At 41.6% G+C, this 18,076-nt stretch overlaps 1 protein-coding gene across 1 annotated transcript; it reads right to left on the reverse strand.

Moving 5' to 3' along the window:
* Positions 1–430: 430 nt before the first annotated feature.
* Positions 431–16,629, reverse strand: clcf1 (cardiotrophin-like cytokine factor 1). Its single transcript, XM_067599367.1, has 3 exons — positions 15,922–16,629; positions 6,336–6,490; positions 431–4,990 (listed from the first exon to the last, which is right to left on the reverse strand). Exons 1-3 carry the CDS (start codon positions 15,938–15,940, stop codon positions 3,605–3,607), a joined length of 1,560 nt encoding a protein of 519 aa, XP_067455468.1. The 5' UTR covers positions 15,941–16,629; the 3' UTR covers positions 431–3,604.
* Positions 16,630–18,076: the final 1,447 nt, after the last annotated feature.

An 18,076-nucleotide genomic window follows, 5' to 3' on the forward strand; every position in this document is an offset into this window, starting at 1 on the left:
TGTTTGTACCTGTGCCTGTTTGTGCACATGTAAATCCCTTACTGTCACAGGTCAGAGGGATGTTTTGGGGGAATAGGAGCTTCGTGAGATAGTGTGATGAGAAAAGAAAGCAAAGAGGGAGGAGGAATGATGCAGTGGGAGGTGGGAAAAGAAACATGAAAGGAAAAAAGAGAGATCGTAAATTTTCACCAGGACAGACAAATAAAAACTCTCACATACCCCGCCTCCCTCGCTCTATTTTTTGTCATGAATGTGAGCCGGCCTTTGTTTCCAGAAAACACCCCGACCCCAAACTCCTCTCCCCTTGTGCCAATCACCCGAAACCATCCCTATAAAACTAAAACCATTGCAAACAAAAATCCCATATGCATACTTTTTTTTTTTTTGTCTCTTCTCCCCATGGGTTCCCAAATGACCAATAACACCACGCTCTGTACAAAAGCTAGTATTTATTCTCTCTTGAGTTATGATACAGTATTTTCACGCTGGAGAAAAATAAATAAAGATCTCGTTCAATAAATATTATAGAGATACGATTCATAACCTCGAGCCACGTCATCCAAGGCACATTGCAAAGACATAACAATAGATTTAATCTGAAAAAGAAATTAAGCTGTCTGTAAGTTGCCAGTGGAGAAAAAGTCTCTGATTTCATTTTTTAAGAGGCATGAAAAGTTTACCACAGTTTGTCTCATTTTTGTTTGTAAGCGTGACTTAGAGGAATAGTTCAACCCTTTGGTAAATACACACATTCTCTTTCTTGCTGAGAGTTGAATAAGAAGATTGAAACCACTTTTATATGTGTCTGTTAAATGTGAAGCTGGAGCTTAGCTCAGCAGAAAAGACTGAAGCTGGATTTATGGTCAAAGCAATGGGTTAAGAGTCCCGCCCTAGATACCGATGGCGTATGTTATGTTATGTTATGGGTAGGCCATATCATGCTTTAATCATATTCTTCACGGTAACTGTGTTTACATTCAGAGGCTACACTCTACACACAAACAAAATCTGCCTACCAGCACATTTAAAGCTCACTAACTAACACATTGTATCTTGTTTGATTAAAACATACACAAACAGAAATGTAAAAATGATTATTTGCAGTGTTGGAGGGAGTTACTGGAGCTGTTTCTTGTTGGACAGTTTATCAATCCATCTGCAACAAGTGTAATATCAACAAGTTATAGTCATGAGCTGGGCTATTTCTATTTCTAAGGCCTTGGTCACACCTGGAATTAAAATGTGTCTTAGGTGATCTGATCACAAGTGGACAGCTCTAAGTGCAAGTATGAATGTACCCAAGACTCACTGAGGACGCATTGAGATCCAATCGCTCAGACCGCATTTGGAGGTGGTCTGAGCTGCAAATGGCCACATTCTTTTAGCAGTGTGTATGCAAATGTGTCCTGGGCCACATTGAAGAACCACCTACTCAACCCGACGTTCTGTGAGTAAGCAGAATTACGTACTCATTCACGTACCAATAGCGTCATATTAAAGTGCGAAATAAGGTCGCATCGCCCACTGAGCCCCCCTAATTTACCTAATTTATGTGCACTTGTTTCATTTGAGCCTCAGTGTGAGTCTGTACTGCATTGCAAATGGAAATGCTGCACATGTTTATTTGCATATAGAGCCGAGAAGTGAAATCTGATCAGAAGTGGTCACTTGAGACGTAGGTGGAGACGCATGTTAATGCCAGGTGTGAACAGGGCCTAAGAGTGGCTTCCTGGAGTCACTGCTGGTTGCCAGGGTGACAACATGACTGGGTCACACCAGCTGTTTGAAAATCCATCACTACGTCTGTACGTAAAGTCCCTCCTGTTCTTAGTGACTGACCTACTAACTAGTTTCAAACTAGTGATTTACCAAATTCAGGTTGCACCAACTAGTAAACACTTGACTATGTAAAGAGGAAGTGACTTTTTCAAGGGGCCAAAAGATAAAATAAACGCAAGTGCCAATCTTGTGTGAATGTAGGTATGACTTTTATTTATTTATATGTGCATACCTGGAAAAATATGTGTGTTTTAGGATTAGTGGTATTCATGTAGTTTACAGTGGGGGAGGAGGGGATATCTGAGATAAGTGATTTGGTATTTAGTCTAAAATATTGGCAAGTATTAAGTAATTTGAGGTTTTGCGTGTTTTTTCTGTAAAGTATCAGGTCAGATATGTCGACATGTCAGTCTGAACAGGTCATATATTAGCAAGCTAATGTTAGCTTTGTCAGTTCATTCAGCTAGCTTACGCATCAGTTCCACCTTAGTAGGTGTAAATGTTTATTAACAACTCATCTCTACATAACAACTAATTTGTGTGGTGCAACCAGTTTTAATTTAGTGATGTGTAAATCTACACTAAGTAAATTCTCATCATTAGGCTAACGAACAGCTGGTGCAACCGCCTTCTGGACCACAACTCATTTTTACACTTCAGTTTTTGTACAAATCAAACAAATGAGATATAATATATTAATTAGTGAGCTTTAGAGGTTCTGGCACAGGCAGATTTTGACAGAGTCAGAGCTGCTGTTTGCCTGTTCCGTGTCTTAATGCTACACTAAGCTAACCAGCAATAGCTTTAAAGGACAGATATGATAATGGTATCAATCTTCTATCTGCAAGAAATGAGCGTATTTCCTCACATGTGGAACTTTTCCTATAAACACAGAAAAGTTAGGTTTTATGAAAATGATTCTATTCTAAAATACTTTAAGATTGTGTTAAATATTTCTTTCTATGGCGGGAAATCGTAAAAAAGCGGTACAAATGAGCGAGCACTGAATCAAAAGCAGCATAGAAGTGAATGGTAGGCTATGTTAAGGGACCAAATACCACAATAAGTGTAAGCGTGTGTGTATGTGTGTTATTGACCACCTCTCTAACTGGACAGTAAGCACTGTTGTAGGGTTACTGTAACTGAACAGCGGACTTCTGATTACTCAGCAATACCCCTTTGCCTGTTCTTTCCAGTGCTCATCCGCTGACTCACGCCTATTCCCGTCTTCCTCTCCTTTTCTTCCTCTTCCTCTCCTCCTATGTGCCCTCTTCATCCCTCTGGCCATTTCCTCACTCTCCTTTTGTCTTTTGCCCTTTCAGAAAGTTTCCCTTCTTCCTTCAGAGAAAATTAATGTTTGCTGATTCACACATCTGGGGTCGCTGAATCAGTTTTCAATCAATGGCTACACTGTCTGTTTCTCTGCCTGTCACTCAGTCTACCCGTGTGTGTGTGTGTGCATGTGTGTGTGTCTAACCACCTACAGTGGTATTTCTGTTGATCTATGAGCCGTGAAGTCCGGTAACTCAGCCCAGTCTCAGTGTGTCTCGCTCAATGAGCTGCTATGTGCATTAGACGGGTGACAGTGCTAGTAATGTGTTGGCTTTGTGTGTGTTATATTCCATTAGCGCTTCTGGTGACCTGCCAAATAATCATTCATTCACTTATTCCAGTACAGCATGAATGAATGTGTTAAGTACGAATGTCTGTTAAAGCTTTTGTTTTCGTTCCCACTCCGATTTTGTGCAAATAATAGATTATTAATAGACTGCACATTTGTGTGTTTTGTCTTTTTTTTTGTGTGTCCCAGCTCGTCTCATTTGTCTCAACCTCGGAGTCTCTTCTTGAGGCGGTTAAAGTCCTTCGCTGATCGCCACAGCCAGCTCTGCAGCTCTCGCAATATCCAAAACCCCTCCACCTTCCTGGCGAAGTCGTTCATCGTCGGCCGCACCGAAAGGAGCGAAGAGGAGGCGGCAGAAGAGGAGGTGGAGGAAAGGAGCGGAGTCAAGGGAGGCGAGAGGAGGGAGGTGCCCCTTTGTAAAGACAGAGGGACAGGCTGGGGAAGAAGGGTGTGCTCCTCACCTGCTCCAAACTGGTAGAGGAGGGAGAGGGTGGATAGAGGAGGTTGGAGGGTGGGGGAGAAGAGGGAGCGAGGTGGCCGGCGCTGATGATGCACAGTAGAGAAGGAGGTAGAGGAGGATGAGGAGGTACCCTCCATGTCTATTTGCCTCTCCTCCTCCAGTAAAAACCCCCTCCCTCTCTCTACATAAACACCATCTTCCTTTCTAAGTGTGTCTGGGTGATGTAAGTTGAGATTGTAGCTGTATTGATTGTTGTTGTTGTTGTTGTTGGTTTGGATGATTGGTTGTAGGAGGGAGCTGGTGCTCTCTGTGCCCGGGTACGACACACTGACCGTGGGTTCAGGCTGCCTCTCTCCCTCCTCTCCATCCTCGTTGATACTCAACAACCGCCTCCTCCTCCCTGATGTCTCTGTCCCTCCCTCCCACTCAAGCTCCTCCTCTTCCTCCTCCCCTGCTCTCCCTTCTTCGCTGAGGGCCCATTTCCAACTCTCGGGCTCTTCCCTTCTCCCTCTCCTCCCTCTCTCTCCTCTTCCCTTCTCCCTCGATCTGCCACTCCTTCCTCCAGCTGCGGTCGCCTCTGCTCTCCTCCCCTCTTTCCCTCTCTTTTTTTCCATTACGTCCACGGTGAGGCCATCCTCCCTCTCTCCTCTGACCATCCTCGTACCGCTATGTCTTTGGTTGTTACGCTGACCGGACTCTGTCCTTGTCCCGGCTCTGGACCTGTACAGGCTCTGGCTCATCAGTGGAGCTGGTCGGTCTCCCCCCGTCCCCCTCTGAAGGTACTGCAGCCCGCCAGTGTTCACATCACTTCCTATGTCTGAAGATGAAGGAGGAAGCGCGTAACCTAGGGTGGTCATCAGTGCAGATATGGAGCCCAGCAGCCCATCGAGACCTGTGCAGAAATGCAGCAGGGAGGTCTTGAGGGAGGGGCAGAGGGTGGAGCGGGCAAGCTCCCTCACAGCCGCTAACAGGACAGAGTAGGCCTTTTGGTTCTGGGCGAGCCGGGCTTGGTTCTCCAGGCCATGCCACAGCTCCAGACGGGTGGCGGCACTGGGTAGGGTCAGGGCCGTACTGTTGGGCCGCGGGGGGGAGAAGTCCTTCTCGTTGAATGGGGGGCCTAAGTAAGTCAGCTGGAGGAGATAAACAGAAATAAGAGGACAGGATGAAAAGGTTTAAAGGATAATTCTTATTGGCAATAGGGCATCATTCCTATTAGTTGTCATAACACTATACTCCCCAAAGTATTTGCTGAGAATCGGAAACATGATAACATCACTACAACGGAGTCTGACAAGAAAAAAATACAAGTGAACAGATGTTCAGACGGGTTGTAAACAAGGCAACGCTTTAGCTAGATTATCTAAACCACTTTATTGAGAGGTAAAACTGAACGTCATAAAAGTAGTTACACAGGAAAACTGTGTGTGCACAATTACAACAATTATGGTAGGTCAAATTTGAAGCAGAACTCAGCATTTGAACTGCATGGCATACTTGAAAATATAACGTTAAAGATTGGCTTAATTTTGTCTTCCAAACCTTTGGTTTGAATAAAACCTGTCAGTCTTGCCACATCAGACTTATTTTTAGCTATGATAGCGTGTTTAATGATGATATGGTATGATATGTAAATATATAGGATGTTGGGAGCTAAAATGATATCTGCACTGTCTCATCTCACACCTCTGTTTTTTTCAAAGACATATTTTGACATATTGGTAAATAAGCATATTGGCTTTCTTTCCAAGAATGAGCTGAGAGGATAGAAATCATTCTCATGTCTGTGTGTTGACTGAGAAGTTAGAGCTGTAAGGCAATTAGCTTAGCTCAGCATAAAGACTGGAAGCAGTGGGAAACAGCTACCCGGGCTCTACCTAGTTTGCTAAATCCATACACAAACAAACAGAAATGCAAAAACAATTTGAGGTTTTACAGAAAGTCACATGATGTAATCATTTCTTGGCCAGGAGCAGTGACTTCCAGAGTTTTGTTGATGTGGTGAGGACTGATAAAGAAATAGCTCAAGAAATAGCTAAAGCATGTAACTCCTGCTAAAACCACAAATGGTCATTTTTACATTTCAGTTTGTGTACGGATTAAATATAGCCAAGCTAACTGTTCCCATCATTTCTGGTCTTTGTGCTAAGCTAATTGCCTCCCAGCTGTAGTTCCACACTTCATGCAGCTACATGAGAGTGGCATCAATTTTAGCTTCTAACTCTTGGCACAAATTCTCATATTTAATATTCATATTCTAATTGAGTTCATTCAGAGCTGAGCTACTTTTCATGAGGTGTTCATGTTTTTCTGTCTATATGTACAGGACACATATAAATGTATGCAAAACTGAAGGTGCAATAAAACCATTTACATAGAAGAGGACGTGGATTTCTGTGTTCCATGTTGGCTTCAATAAAAATTAATAAATGATCGTATTAAACACAGGCAGGATGATATCACAAAAAAGTGGCTCACATATACATCTTTGATTTCCTTCAGCTGATACTCCAGGTATTTGGTCAGCTCGTACGTGCTTTCTATCGAACTCCTCTCACTGGCCAGGTTGTGGGAAGGATCCAGGGCCGTTGCCATGGCAGCAGCCAATAGCAAGACGAGGTGGTTTTGATGGACTGTGGAGAGGACACATGAAGACGGTGATTAAAACTCAGACACTGTGAGATGTTTCTTCAATGACACACATCTTGGGAGTCCGAGTGACAATTAGCACACTGCAGAGGTATTTATAATCATAACAACGAGGTGAAATTTATCTCAGCCATCATTTTCTCAGACATTTTGTGATTATTTATGTTGGAGGCTGAGTTTTTAATGAATTTGATGATTTAAGAGCTCAACAGACAAAAATCACCTCCAGCAACAGTTTCCAAGCTTTGCTCCAGTCGCTGCACCATCACACTGTTTATAGGATTTCTTTTCTTTTTTTTTTTTTTTTTTTTTTTTTACAATATTCTGGTTTATTTCTTTGTCTCTATGACGATGGCCTCGTATGTTTACATATTGCTAGGTCAGAGTCATCTGACACTGCCAATAAACCTTTTTCCATTTCCAATCTAATTTTAGCGGTTTCTGGCTGTCGGAGGTTTACTCTGGCTTCAAATAAAACCTCACTTAATAGCTTTAGACAGTCAGACAAATGGCTCCTATGTTCAATGCACCAGTCTGTCAGGCAAACAGCCGCTTCAACGCACAGACACATACACACACATATGTTCATTCCTGACGAGTATCCCAAAAAACATGGACATGTGGCTTTCTTTACAATCACAAACATTAATGTGTTTGCATCAGTTGTATGTTTGCTGTGGAGGTCTTGTTTAGTTTTCAGAGTGTTTGTGTAGGTGTTTTATGTTACTGTGTGAGTGTCTGTGAGAATGTTTGTACCCGTAATTATATATGTGGATTAGAGTCACATTTCTGTGAGTGTATACAATGATATTGTGTGTGTGTGTGTGTGTGTGTGTGTGTGTGTGTGTGTGTGTGTGTGTGTGTGCTGGTAGGTGTGTGTGTGTGTTTGTGAGGGGGGTGGGGTTGTAACACTGGAAACCTCTTAGAGCCTCTGTCTCTGGTTTCAAACAGAGAAAATTGGAGCTGAAAGGTGGTTTTCAACATTAAGGAACTTCATATTTGTCCACTTCTCTCCATCCTGTGCGTGTTCACCCTGGACGCTTTCACTTCCACACTCTCTCTCCCTTTATTCTCTCTCAACACTTCCTCGGCCCCCTCAGCTCAAGCACAGCACACATTTCTTTTGTCGTCTCTGCTCTCCGTCATCCTTTTCCATCCTCTCTGTGCTCTCTCTCATCCGCCCTCCCCTCCAGACACCCGGATGGTAGGCTATGATTCATGCATGAAAATTATGGGCAAAACTGCCGTGCTGCTGTTCAACAGGTGTGAAATATGTATTGCACAATGTGTGTGACCCTGTCAGGTTTCTCTCTTTCGCTCACTCTGTCTTTCTCTGACGTAGACACACCTCAGGCCTCCCGTTGCTTCACCGGTTTAATCCCTTTCTTCCCTCCGACTAGTCCCACTGCACTCAAACTTTCCTTTCCTTTCTCGTTGCACCTTTCTCTGTCTCTTCCTGTGTTAAGTTTAACGTTCCTCTCGTTGTTTTTTTTTCTCCTTCTTCTCCTCTCAACTCTCTTATCTCTTTTCTGCCTCGGGTCAAAATAACAGCAGCCAATTAACCCCGATTAGCTCTACTGCTCCCACTCTGCTACCCCTTTTTTTTCCTCTCTTTCATCTGCCCGTCATGACGGGCCCCCAGCTTGAATAAGGGACTTTAAATGAATAGCTTGAACACCTAGCAAAACATTTACCCTCAACACATTGTTGGTGGTTCTAAGAAAACAAGTTCTGACCTAAAACAGTCAACACCTTTTTCCCTCTGACTCAACCACTTATATTTGACATATCGGCATGCACTCCCAAACAGGGTTGGGTAGAAACTTACTTGAAAACATGTTATTACGCTTACTACTCAATACACAAAAATGCACAGTCTGTTTTACTTACAGTAAAACAAAAAGCTGGAAGCGCTTTATAAAATGTGTCACAGAAGAAAATAAATGTGCCGGATGAAAAATGATTAGTGCAGTTTTCTCTCTTGTGTGTTTCTACTCAAGCATGTCAAAGTAATCAATCATGACACATGAGGTTAATCCCTTTGATTATGTTACAAATGGAAATGATGACATGGCAGCAACAAGTAACTGTGATGATTTTCAAAGTAAAATACTAGCATAACACGCTCAACCTCACTGGAAAAAAAAAAAGTTGTATTCATCAAATCACTTGAGTTTTAATAACAGATTGAATGACAGATTGGGAAACTGGCAGTTTCCAATTAAAATAGGATTAGAAACGCTTGTCATCATCAGAGTGAGACAAAAAGTGAACAAACAAGAAAAAACAGCCCCCTTCATAGCACCACCTGTTGAACCTGAGTTTTCAGCTACATCAAAGCGTCTTCCCAGACTATTCTCTACAAGTCTGTGGTTGGGCCTGGGCCACTCCCGCACACACCCTGAAATCAGTCAACTAGGACAACCCCCGTCAGCCTCCTCCAAGCTCTTCAACCACAAAGCCTCATCACCTGTCAGAAGCAATAAGCATCTTTCAGCAAAGCCTGAACATTTGGAGCTCATCAAGCCACTGGCTTGTCCAACCGAACATCCTCCGTCGGCATCAAAACACCCCGAAATCAGCACGACCCTGCTGACTCTCAGAGTAAACAGCCCTGGAGGAAAAGGACACACAGTGTGCATTCAGAAGTAATAAACAGGTACAGGGGAAAAAAAGGAGCCTGGGATAGAGAAAGAAAATTCTCCTTGGCAAAAATGAACCCAAACTGTTTCCTTTTGTCTGTAGCCACATGGTCGGAGATGATTGCCAGACGTGAAAGTCTCTTGTTGTTTTGACTGACATGTCTAAAAGCATCCTCCGCTGTGGCTAAAAACAACCACTCTTTTGTACGAGCGGCGTAAACTGAGATAACTCAAACCCAGAGCCATGTTATTGTTATATAATATTATACTGTGTAACTACAATATAGTCGGCATATTGCCTGACTTCAAGGTGAGCCCTGCAGGCTTGGGGCTGCGTCTGTGTACCTGGCAGTGGGAGCACACTCCGCAGGGCAGGGTTGAAACCAGAACATTCTCCGTGGGAGGATTGCATTACAGCAACACAGGGGTTCCCTACAACGTCTGACCGTGACCTGCCTCTGTGCACTGGCGTGTGTGTGTGACTCTCATACACATTTTGGCACACATACACACATTAAGGTTACACATATGCACACGCAGGGGAGCTCCATTATTCACAACAGATCGTATTTTTTATCTACGGTTTGTTCGCTAATGTAAAGTCAGATGTGGCACTCTGCTGTCTGGCTGCCATGTGCACAGCAGAGCTCGACATGAGGTTCGGGCGTCAGAGCTTCAGGGATCCAAATAGGTCAAAATTAAACCCTGCACAGGGGATCCAGAATTGAATTTTGGGGCGTAATGTTGCATTCAGGGCCAAACAGAGTCTTGTAGCACACTTGACATTTTACACTCTCAGACAGACAATGTTTTGGTAAACCAGTGACCCACTGTTTGTGGGTGTTGTACTACTTCCATCCAAGAGGACTAGTATTTCATCTTTCCCAACATGCACCACCATGTGAGGTTTTAAACACGCACGTAAACATAATTTGGTATTGTGGGAAAACCATGTGCAAGTAAATCTCTCCAGTCTGGTCCAGGAAAAACTAGCTCCAGTGCCAAAAGAGGTTGCCCTCCACTGCTCTAACCACTTGAAAGGAGGTCTTAAACAGAGAGGAAACATCAGTAACTGGAAAAAGTTATGTTTCGGGACCAAATTACACAAAATAGTTGTTTGCAGTGCGACATTGATTAGTATTGCTAAAGTGTATTGTTATGGTACAGTTTTGATAAGAGTGGACTATAAGATTTGATTAGATATAACATTAATCAAGCCCTGCAGCCTGACTTTGTAAAGAAGTTTGAGCACCAGTCATTGAGTTGCAGGCTCGATGAGGAGTGGAGACGTATCATCTCACTCTTCACACATCTGTGGTGTCTATAATTACTCTGCTGCACCAGAGATAATATTAGACAACATAAGGCTGATAATCCAGGCTTGTTTCATGCTGTATAGTCACCTCAAGTTAACTGTCCTCTGGATGGGAGATCTCGATTTGAATTCGACTTCATCTCAACTCCTATTCAAACTTTATAAAAGCATGTGATTATGATCAGATTTCAGTTGCCACAGCCTCAGTTTATAAAGTCGGTTTATTTCCAAAATGCTACGCGTTCACTGTAGAAAGACAAAGATCCTGTAATAAAATATTCTAACGCTGCGTTCATGTTTATTGTAGTTCAGACTATAATTACGAGCTACTCAGAGGCCGATGCGAACAGATGTTGACATCAGCCTCTGAGTTATCATTTTGAGTTAGAGATATTACGAATTTCTGTCAGTTTTCTACTTGGTGAAAAAAAACTAGCCTGCAGACATATAAACAGATTATTGGCTAAATGGCTGCAAAACTGCCTTCACTGACAGTTACATCTTAGTAAAATCTAAATAAATATTAACACTAATATAAGTGGTTCAACTCATTCAGAGGGAGCTGTTTGTTTTAATGTGGTTTGATAACAAACAGCTACAAATAACAGACCATTTAACTAATGTAACTACAAGGCTAACAGTTATCTTGGACTAACAATAAGTGAACACTCTCAAATCAGAATAACAGGAAGTTTTATTGTCCTTCTTCCCATTTGGTCAACGTTGCATGAATGCAGCATAAACTCAAGGTTCACTTACTATCTTTTTCCAGAGCTAGTGGCCATATCCCACAGCCTTCATCAGCAACTGAAACTCAATCAGGTGTCACCACTGTGACTGAAGTGCTTTGCTAATGTCTTTTGATGACACCTGATCAAGTTTCATTCGCTGTTTTTTACAACAGTTAAAAATTAGTCTTTTGTCAAAAAACTGGCAAATTTGAAGTGGCTTTGATCAGGGACAATTGTGTCTGTAAAAAATAAAATAAATAAAGAATGCTGTGACATGTAAAGCTTCAGAAAAGGTTTGAGAGTGAGTTTTAAAAAAAAGTGGGTCCATCATTCAATATCTCTAAAAATTTAGATGCTGTAACCAGTAAATATAATGTAAATATAATGACTTTCCCTTGTTATCTATTATTTTATAAAAACAATATTCATTACTTTCAATATTTCATTCATCTTTTCATTTTTTCATGTGTCTACCGTGGCAGAGACAGAGCTGGAGGCTCGTTGTGTCTTTGTTGATAGAAAAACACCCATCAGACCTGTTTGTCTCCTAGTTCCATAGTTTTTTAATTACTCTCTTGCACTGTACCTGGTGGCAATTTGGCCTTCTTTCATAACACTTATCCTAAACATAAACACACCTGTGCAGGGTGCCACGGGCGAACACGTGCATCAACAGACGGACGTTGAGTGTGATAGAGTCACAGTGGAAGTGGACAGAGCCATGCGTTGGGCTTGACAGCCGGGTGAGTGAGGTGAGTTTGGGGTGATTGGGTAGTGGGGGTGGAGGGGGGCTTGACAGTCTGGGGTCAGGGTCGGTGTTGTGTGTCTGTGTACAGTTAGAGGCCAGATTTATGAGCAGTCTGTACTCAATCAAATGTGCATTCCTCCACTAACTCAACACACACAAAAGAGCACACACACGTGCACACATATGCATCCAGAATGTGCACTGGAGTGTAGATCCATGTATGCACAGACATTACACTGAATAAGTCCATATAAACAAACCATTGTGCACTCACACACATGCACACACACACAAAAGCATGCACACACATACACTTTTCCCATCTCTTCTCCCTTGAGATTCTTTCCTCTGGAGTTTGTTCATGCTGAATTTCCGATTGATCCTCTTGGCACTGGACACACACTGAGGTTGCCAAATAACATCAATGAACCAAAAACAAAGTCAAAAGAAAACATTTTTTTTTAGAAAAATCCAATAAAATTTATGTTTATGCCCAGAAACTGTCTGTGCAACCATCTCTCTCTGGTCGTTATCTCCAGGTCCGTTGTTTAATTCCCCACTGTTTCTCTCCCTCTTCACCTTATAAGCCAATGTACTATATCTATGCCTTTTTTTTTTTTTTTTTTAAATATGTGGATTCCAGTCGCTCCAGGGTTTATCGCCATGTTTGGTTTCAGTTTCTTTGTCGCTTCATCTTCCTCCCTCTCTCTCTAAATCTCCCTGAAACGTCAAACTTGCATTTTAAAGTCTCCTTCCTTTCTCTCCCTAATTGCCTTTACCCTCTCTTCCTTTCACTAATTGGCTCCACTCGTTCCCTCCATCTACATCTCTCATTCCCTACTTCCTCTTTGTCAGACCTACAGTTTTTAATTTACCTCGTAACCCCACTCTTAGCCTCACCCCAGTTACTCCCCATCTCTACCCCAGGGGATTCTCTTTAAAAAAAAAAAAAAATACCGAAAGCAGAAAATCAGACAAGAGCGCTCTGCTGGATTTCAGTTTTGCTGCTCTGTCTCTGCTTGAAGAGAGAAAGCAGAGGTGGAAAGTAAAATGAGTACAGCTCTGACGGCTCTGAGGAAGTGCTTTTCAGTACGGAGCTGAAAATATTAGTCGATTAACAGTCGGTAACTATTCTGATGAAATGAATTAATCATTTAAGACCCTTTTCAAGCAAAAAACACAAAACATTTTCTGAAATTTAAAGATTTGATGCTTTTCTTTGTCTCATGTGATAGTGAACGTAATATATCCGGGTTTAGGAACAAGCAATTTGAAGATGTCATCTTGGGTTTTTGTGACTTTTTTGTGGATGTTGTAATTTTTTTCACTATGTTCTGACATTCTAGACCAAACAACTTATCAATTAATTAAGAAAATGATCAGCATATACCACTTTATACTTCAACTTTGTTTCATTTCAGAGGCAAATATTGCACTCTTTTCTCCACTGCATTTATTTTACAGATATAGACTTGCTGCAGATTCAGATTTTACAATCTAAAATGAGCATATAATACATGCACTGCATTGTTAGTCAATTAAACTACTCCACAGTATATAAAAGCTTAAATCTATCTCCACCCTGACCAGCTACAACATTAAAATGCTGCTTATGTATTCATCCATCAGTAATAATGATTTAAGGTTATAATAATAGAGAATGATAGACTGTCTGAGACATTAATACTGTTCAACTGTAGAAGCATTTCTCACACCTAAAAATACATTTTGATTGTAATACTTAAGTTCTGCTTGAGTAAAATGTTGATTTCTTTTACTTGTAACAGATATTCTTACATTTTACATTAGGTGAAGGACCTGACTTCCACTACTGCTGAAAAGGGAGGAAAGATATTTTGAAGGATAGAGACAGAGGGAGGAGGAGGAGGAGGAGGAGGAGGAGGAGGAGGAGGAGGAGCAGGAGGAAGAGAGGATTTGAAAGGAAAGAGGGAGAGGAAAAGGAGTTGGTGGAGGGAGAGAGAGAGAGAGAGAGAGAGAGGGGGGAGCCGGTGAGGGAGAGTTTTTCTGAAGCGAGGGGCCATGTTAATTTGGGAAAAATGTAAACAGCATGTGTAACTGTTCAAAGCGTGACCGACTCATTTTATATCATTCCCCCCTTCTCTCTCCTCTCTCTTCCCCTCTGGGTGCTGCTAACTTCTGTCAATCGGGAATCTGCACTGCATTAACCCCTCTTCTGCCAGTTCACCCCCCTCCCTCCCTCTCCCCCCCCATCTCTCTCTCTCTCTCTCTATTTACTTTTATCTGCCTCTACCTCTCTTTACTCTCTCTCTCTCCCCCTACATACACACACCCTCCCCCCTCCACACATCCTCTTCACATCCCTATAAATATATATACTGTGAAGAATTGAGGATGGCGCTGAGCGAATCAAAAGATGTGAAAGGTTCACTTTTTTTTTTCTCTCTTTTCCACATCCTCCTCGCTCACTCTCTCTTTCTTTTCTCTCTTCCTTTGTGTCCTCCTATTGGCCGGTGTGTTTTCAGCTCTCTGTGTCCAACACACACTAACGCTTTTATCTGAAACACACCGACACTAATTCAACCCTCCCAGCAATAACAGGCCTTGTCTCTCTCTCTCTCTGTGTGAGTGTGTGTGTGTGTGTGTGTGTGTGTGTGTGTGTGTGTGTGTGTGTGTATGAGGATCAGACACACACACAGAGGATAGGGTATTTGAAATGGAAGAAAAATGTGTTTTCCTCTACATGTACCTGGGGAGGTGAATGTGTGTGTGTGTATGTGATGAAAGACAACAAGTCAACAGCTGAACTTTCTTTGTATTTATTTGCTCAAAGTATCAGGGGGAGCAGCAGTTTGTGCACTCAGCTCTTTATTTATTGTCCTCCTAAAGTTACACCAAATTTCGCTGATGGCCGGCTGCAGTTCTCATGACAGGATGAGGGGAGCAGAGAAGGAGGATGATGAGAAAGGAGGAAGAGAGAGAGAGAGAGAGAGGGAAAGAAAAAGAGGAACTTGGTGATCTTTTTGTTCAGCGCATCATTTCACACAACCACCCTTCAATCTTTGCTTTCACCACCTTTTCCTTCCTTTCGGACACGGAGCAGCAGCCGCACCAGTCATCCCAAGGGGAAAAGATGTGTGTGTGTGTGTATGTGTGTGTGTGTGTGTGTATGTGTGTGTGTGTGTGTGTGTGTCCTCTCACACCCTGACTAACGTGAATCATGTACTTTCTCATATCGGTGACAGCTAACTAGACAGGGGCTTTGGCTGCCTCTGACCCCTCAACCTCTGTCATTTTTTTAGTGTGAATAAGAAGCTCCTCTTCAGTCTCTCTCACACACACATAATCTTTCGTTCTTTTTGCTCTCTGCTATTTCCTCTCCGCTCAACTCTCACACACACATATCTTGGAAAATCTAAAAATGGTACATAAAAATAGAAGCTGCATAACAGTTTGTCTCTGTATTGGCGTGCTCTTTTCATTTTTGTGACATTTTAGTCTGAGGTTTACTGATGAATCACCAAACCAAACAATTTCTGCATCATTCATTTTCAAATGTAAATGAATGTTTAACAACCAAATTTCAACTAATTTTGGATTTTGAACAAAACATGAATAAATACACATATATTTTTTAAAAACACACACAACATATAAATTATTTTCTTTCCAGGGTTAGAAAAACAAATTGAATGTAATATAAGAACTTGTTTGTATTGAGATTCTTTTTAGCTGCAAAATTTCTGCACAATTAAACTAAGTAATGAAGGGAAAAATATGAACAAATAAAACACACACACACAAAAATATTCTGCAGCATTAATCTTAAAATATGCATTATATTTGCAAGGGAAAAACGCCACATAGCCAAACAGAAGAACTGGATAATGACAACTATAATCTTTACTTGGAGTAATTGTTCTTTATGTGGTGATTGAATAATAATTTAGGTTTTTCCCAAAACTTCCATTAAAAAAAAGTATTTCGGTCATGGACTTACCTCCGCAAAGCCTTTTCATTTTCTCCAAATCCTTTTATTCCGATGAGTGCGCTCTCAGAAGTTAATCCAGTGGCAAATTTAAGAGCTGAAATAAACCGACAATGATGTCTCTTCTCCTCTTGTACAACTCCAATTTCGCTCTTTAAAAATTACGCAAACTTTTCATCATGCGTCGGGCTCAATTAAATGTCCTCTCCTCCCTCAAACAGCTCTGCAGATGATGAAAGTGGAGAAGCAAAAAAAATGCAGGTGATTCAGTCCTGTAAACGGATGATATTAAAGATATTACATGTGAGAAGAGAAAGTCACAGGATGGAGCCTAAATATTGACGCGCCGCTGACTTGGTGCGTGTGGTCTGTCTGTGTGACAGACTGAATGACGGCGGAGCCTTTTTGTACCTCCTCCTCCTCTTTTTCTCCCCTTTTCTCCCTTCCTGCCCTCCTTTCCCATCCCTGACTCTCCTTGTTTCGTTGTCCTCCTCCTCGGCGCTGGTGATTCACCGAGTTGACGCATCACAGAGCCGCTGAACCACGGGACTTGTCACAACTCATTTCTGTCTCTCTCCCCTCGTCATCCTCCTGAACACAATCCGACTGCAGCCGTTTGATCTATAATCTGCTTCCCGTTAATAAATCCGGTTGGATCAGTTCAATGAGGACCAGAGAGATCCCGCAACCCCGTGACCCTCAAGAAAACAAGGAATTACTATTTTATATTTCTTTTCATCCTTTAAACGCTCGGAAAAACAAGTGTTTGCTTGCTTTTCTTTTTTTTATATGTATAGATTTTTTAAAATGTCTTCATCCATGCTTTATTATTAATGGACATTTCTTTGAATAAAATAATTAAATTAACAATTAAGAGCAATTAATTGTGCTTTTCTCCACCTTCTTTGCGCAAAAGAAGATCCAAAGTAATCCTAAAAATAATTTGTAGAAAGCAAAATATCGCCAGAAAAATATAGCCCTACAATGTCTCAGAAAATCCTGCAAACGATTTTAAAGGCTTTGAGTTATGTGAATAGTTGTCGACAAGAATATTACGAGAACACGAGGGCCTATAAATTTAGGAAATAAAAAAACACAGGCCTCTCATAAACAGCGATAAAGTTATGACACAGGTTACCAATGATCCAGAATAACCGAGTCCCTATAAGGGAATATTTCTTGGAGAGGGAAGACAAGTGTTTCTCTCTTCTCCCATCATTCCTCGGGTTTTTAGTTTTTATTGACATTGGGATTATGGTGATCTTCTCTCACCTCCAGCTGTCACTCAGCATACTAACAGCGGCATCACTGCTGATACTGTATCCTATTTGTCTTGGATCCGACTTAAATTAAATGGAAAAATCTCCCTCCTGCTCCTCTGCCGTTTGTTGGGGCCTCTTGGTAAAAAAAAAATCTCCAGTAATCACTCAGATATCTCAAATCCGTTAGTCTTGTGTGTTTGAACGCTCCCCGGTTTGTATCGCGCTCAAAATGTGTAGGTGTGCTGATTATGTGAACTGACAGTATCGTCAAGGTTAGATAACCAACTGCGGAAGGGGCCCCTCAATGCTGCAGGGGCCTCAAAAGTTTCAGGCTCACTGAGTGTCAACGGGTTTATGCGCATTTATTTGTAAATTTGTTTGGGAAAATCCACCTCTAAAGCACAATAATGACATGATAAAGGCTTTAAAATGGGTCCTGATTTATGTTGAAGCCCCTTTTAAAATGTTCTAGTTTTGAGACCATTATTTCAGTTTTGTACTCACATGTTGAATTGTCTTGAATTTGTGTAATTAATCAAATTACTACACAACAAATTTAGGGCCCAATTTATAAAAACAACCTGCACCCACTGCACAGAGAGGGAGGAATAGAGAATTATTAGGGGCCCAAAAGTTTATGTATGTCCCAGGGCCCCTATATCAGGTTAATCCAGTGTTTTATTTGATCCGGCACCTTCCCACGATCAGAATTAATCAAGGTTACTCCTTCACATGAAGTTTCATAATCTAAATAAATGTTTACAGATTTACTGTGACTTATCTGCTGTACTTTAAACATCCATCACTTTTATTACTATATTAACTATTTGAGAAGCACTGTTGCATTGTGAGTTAGGTCCTGTTTTATATTTCCATTTTGACATTAGAGTAGAATAGAACAGAAA

The sequence above is a fragment of the Thunnus thynnus genome, chromosome 9 (genome assembly GCF_963924715.1).
Source record: "Thunnus thynnus chromosome 9, fThuThy2.1, whole genome shotgun sequence".
Lineage (NCBI taxonomy): Eukaryota > Metazoa > Chordata > Actinopteri > Scombriformes > Scombridae > Thunnus > Thunnus thynnus.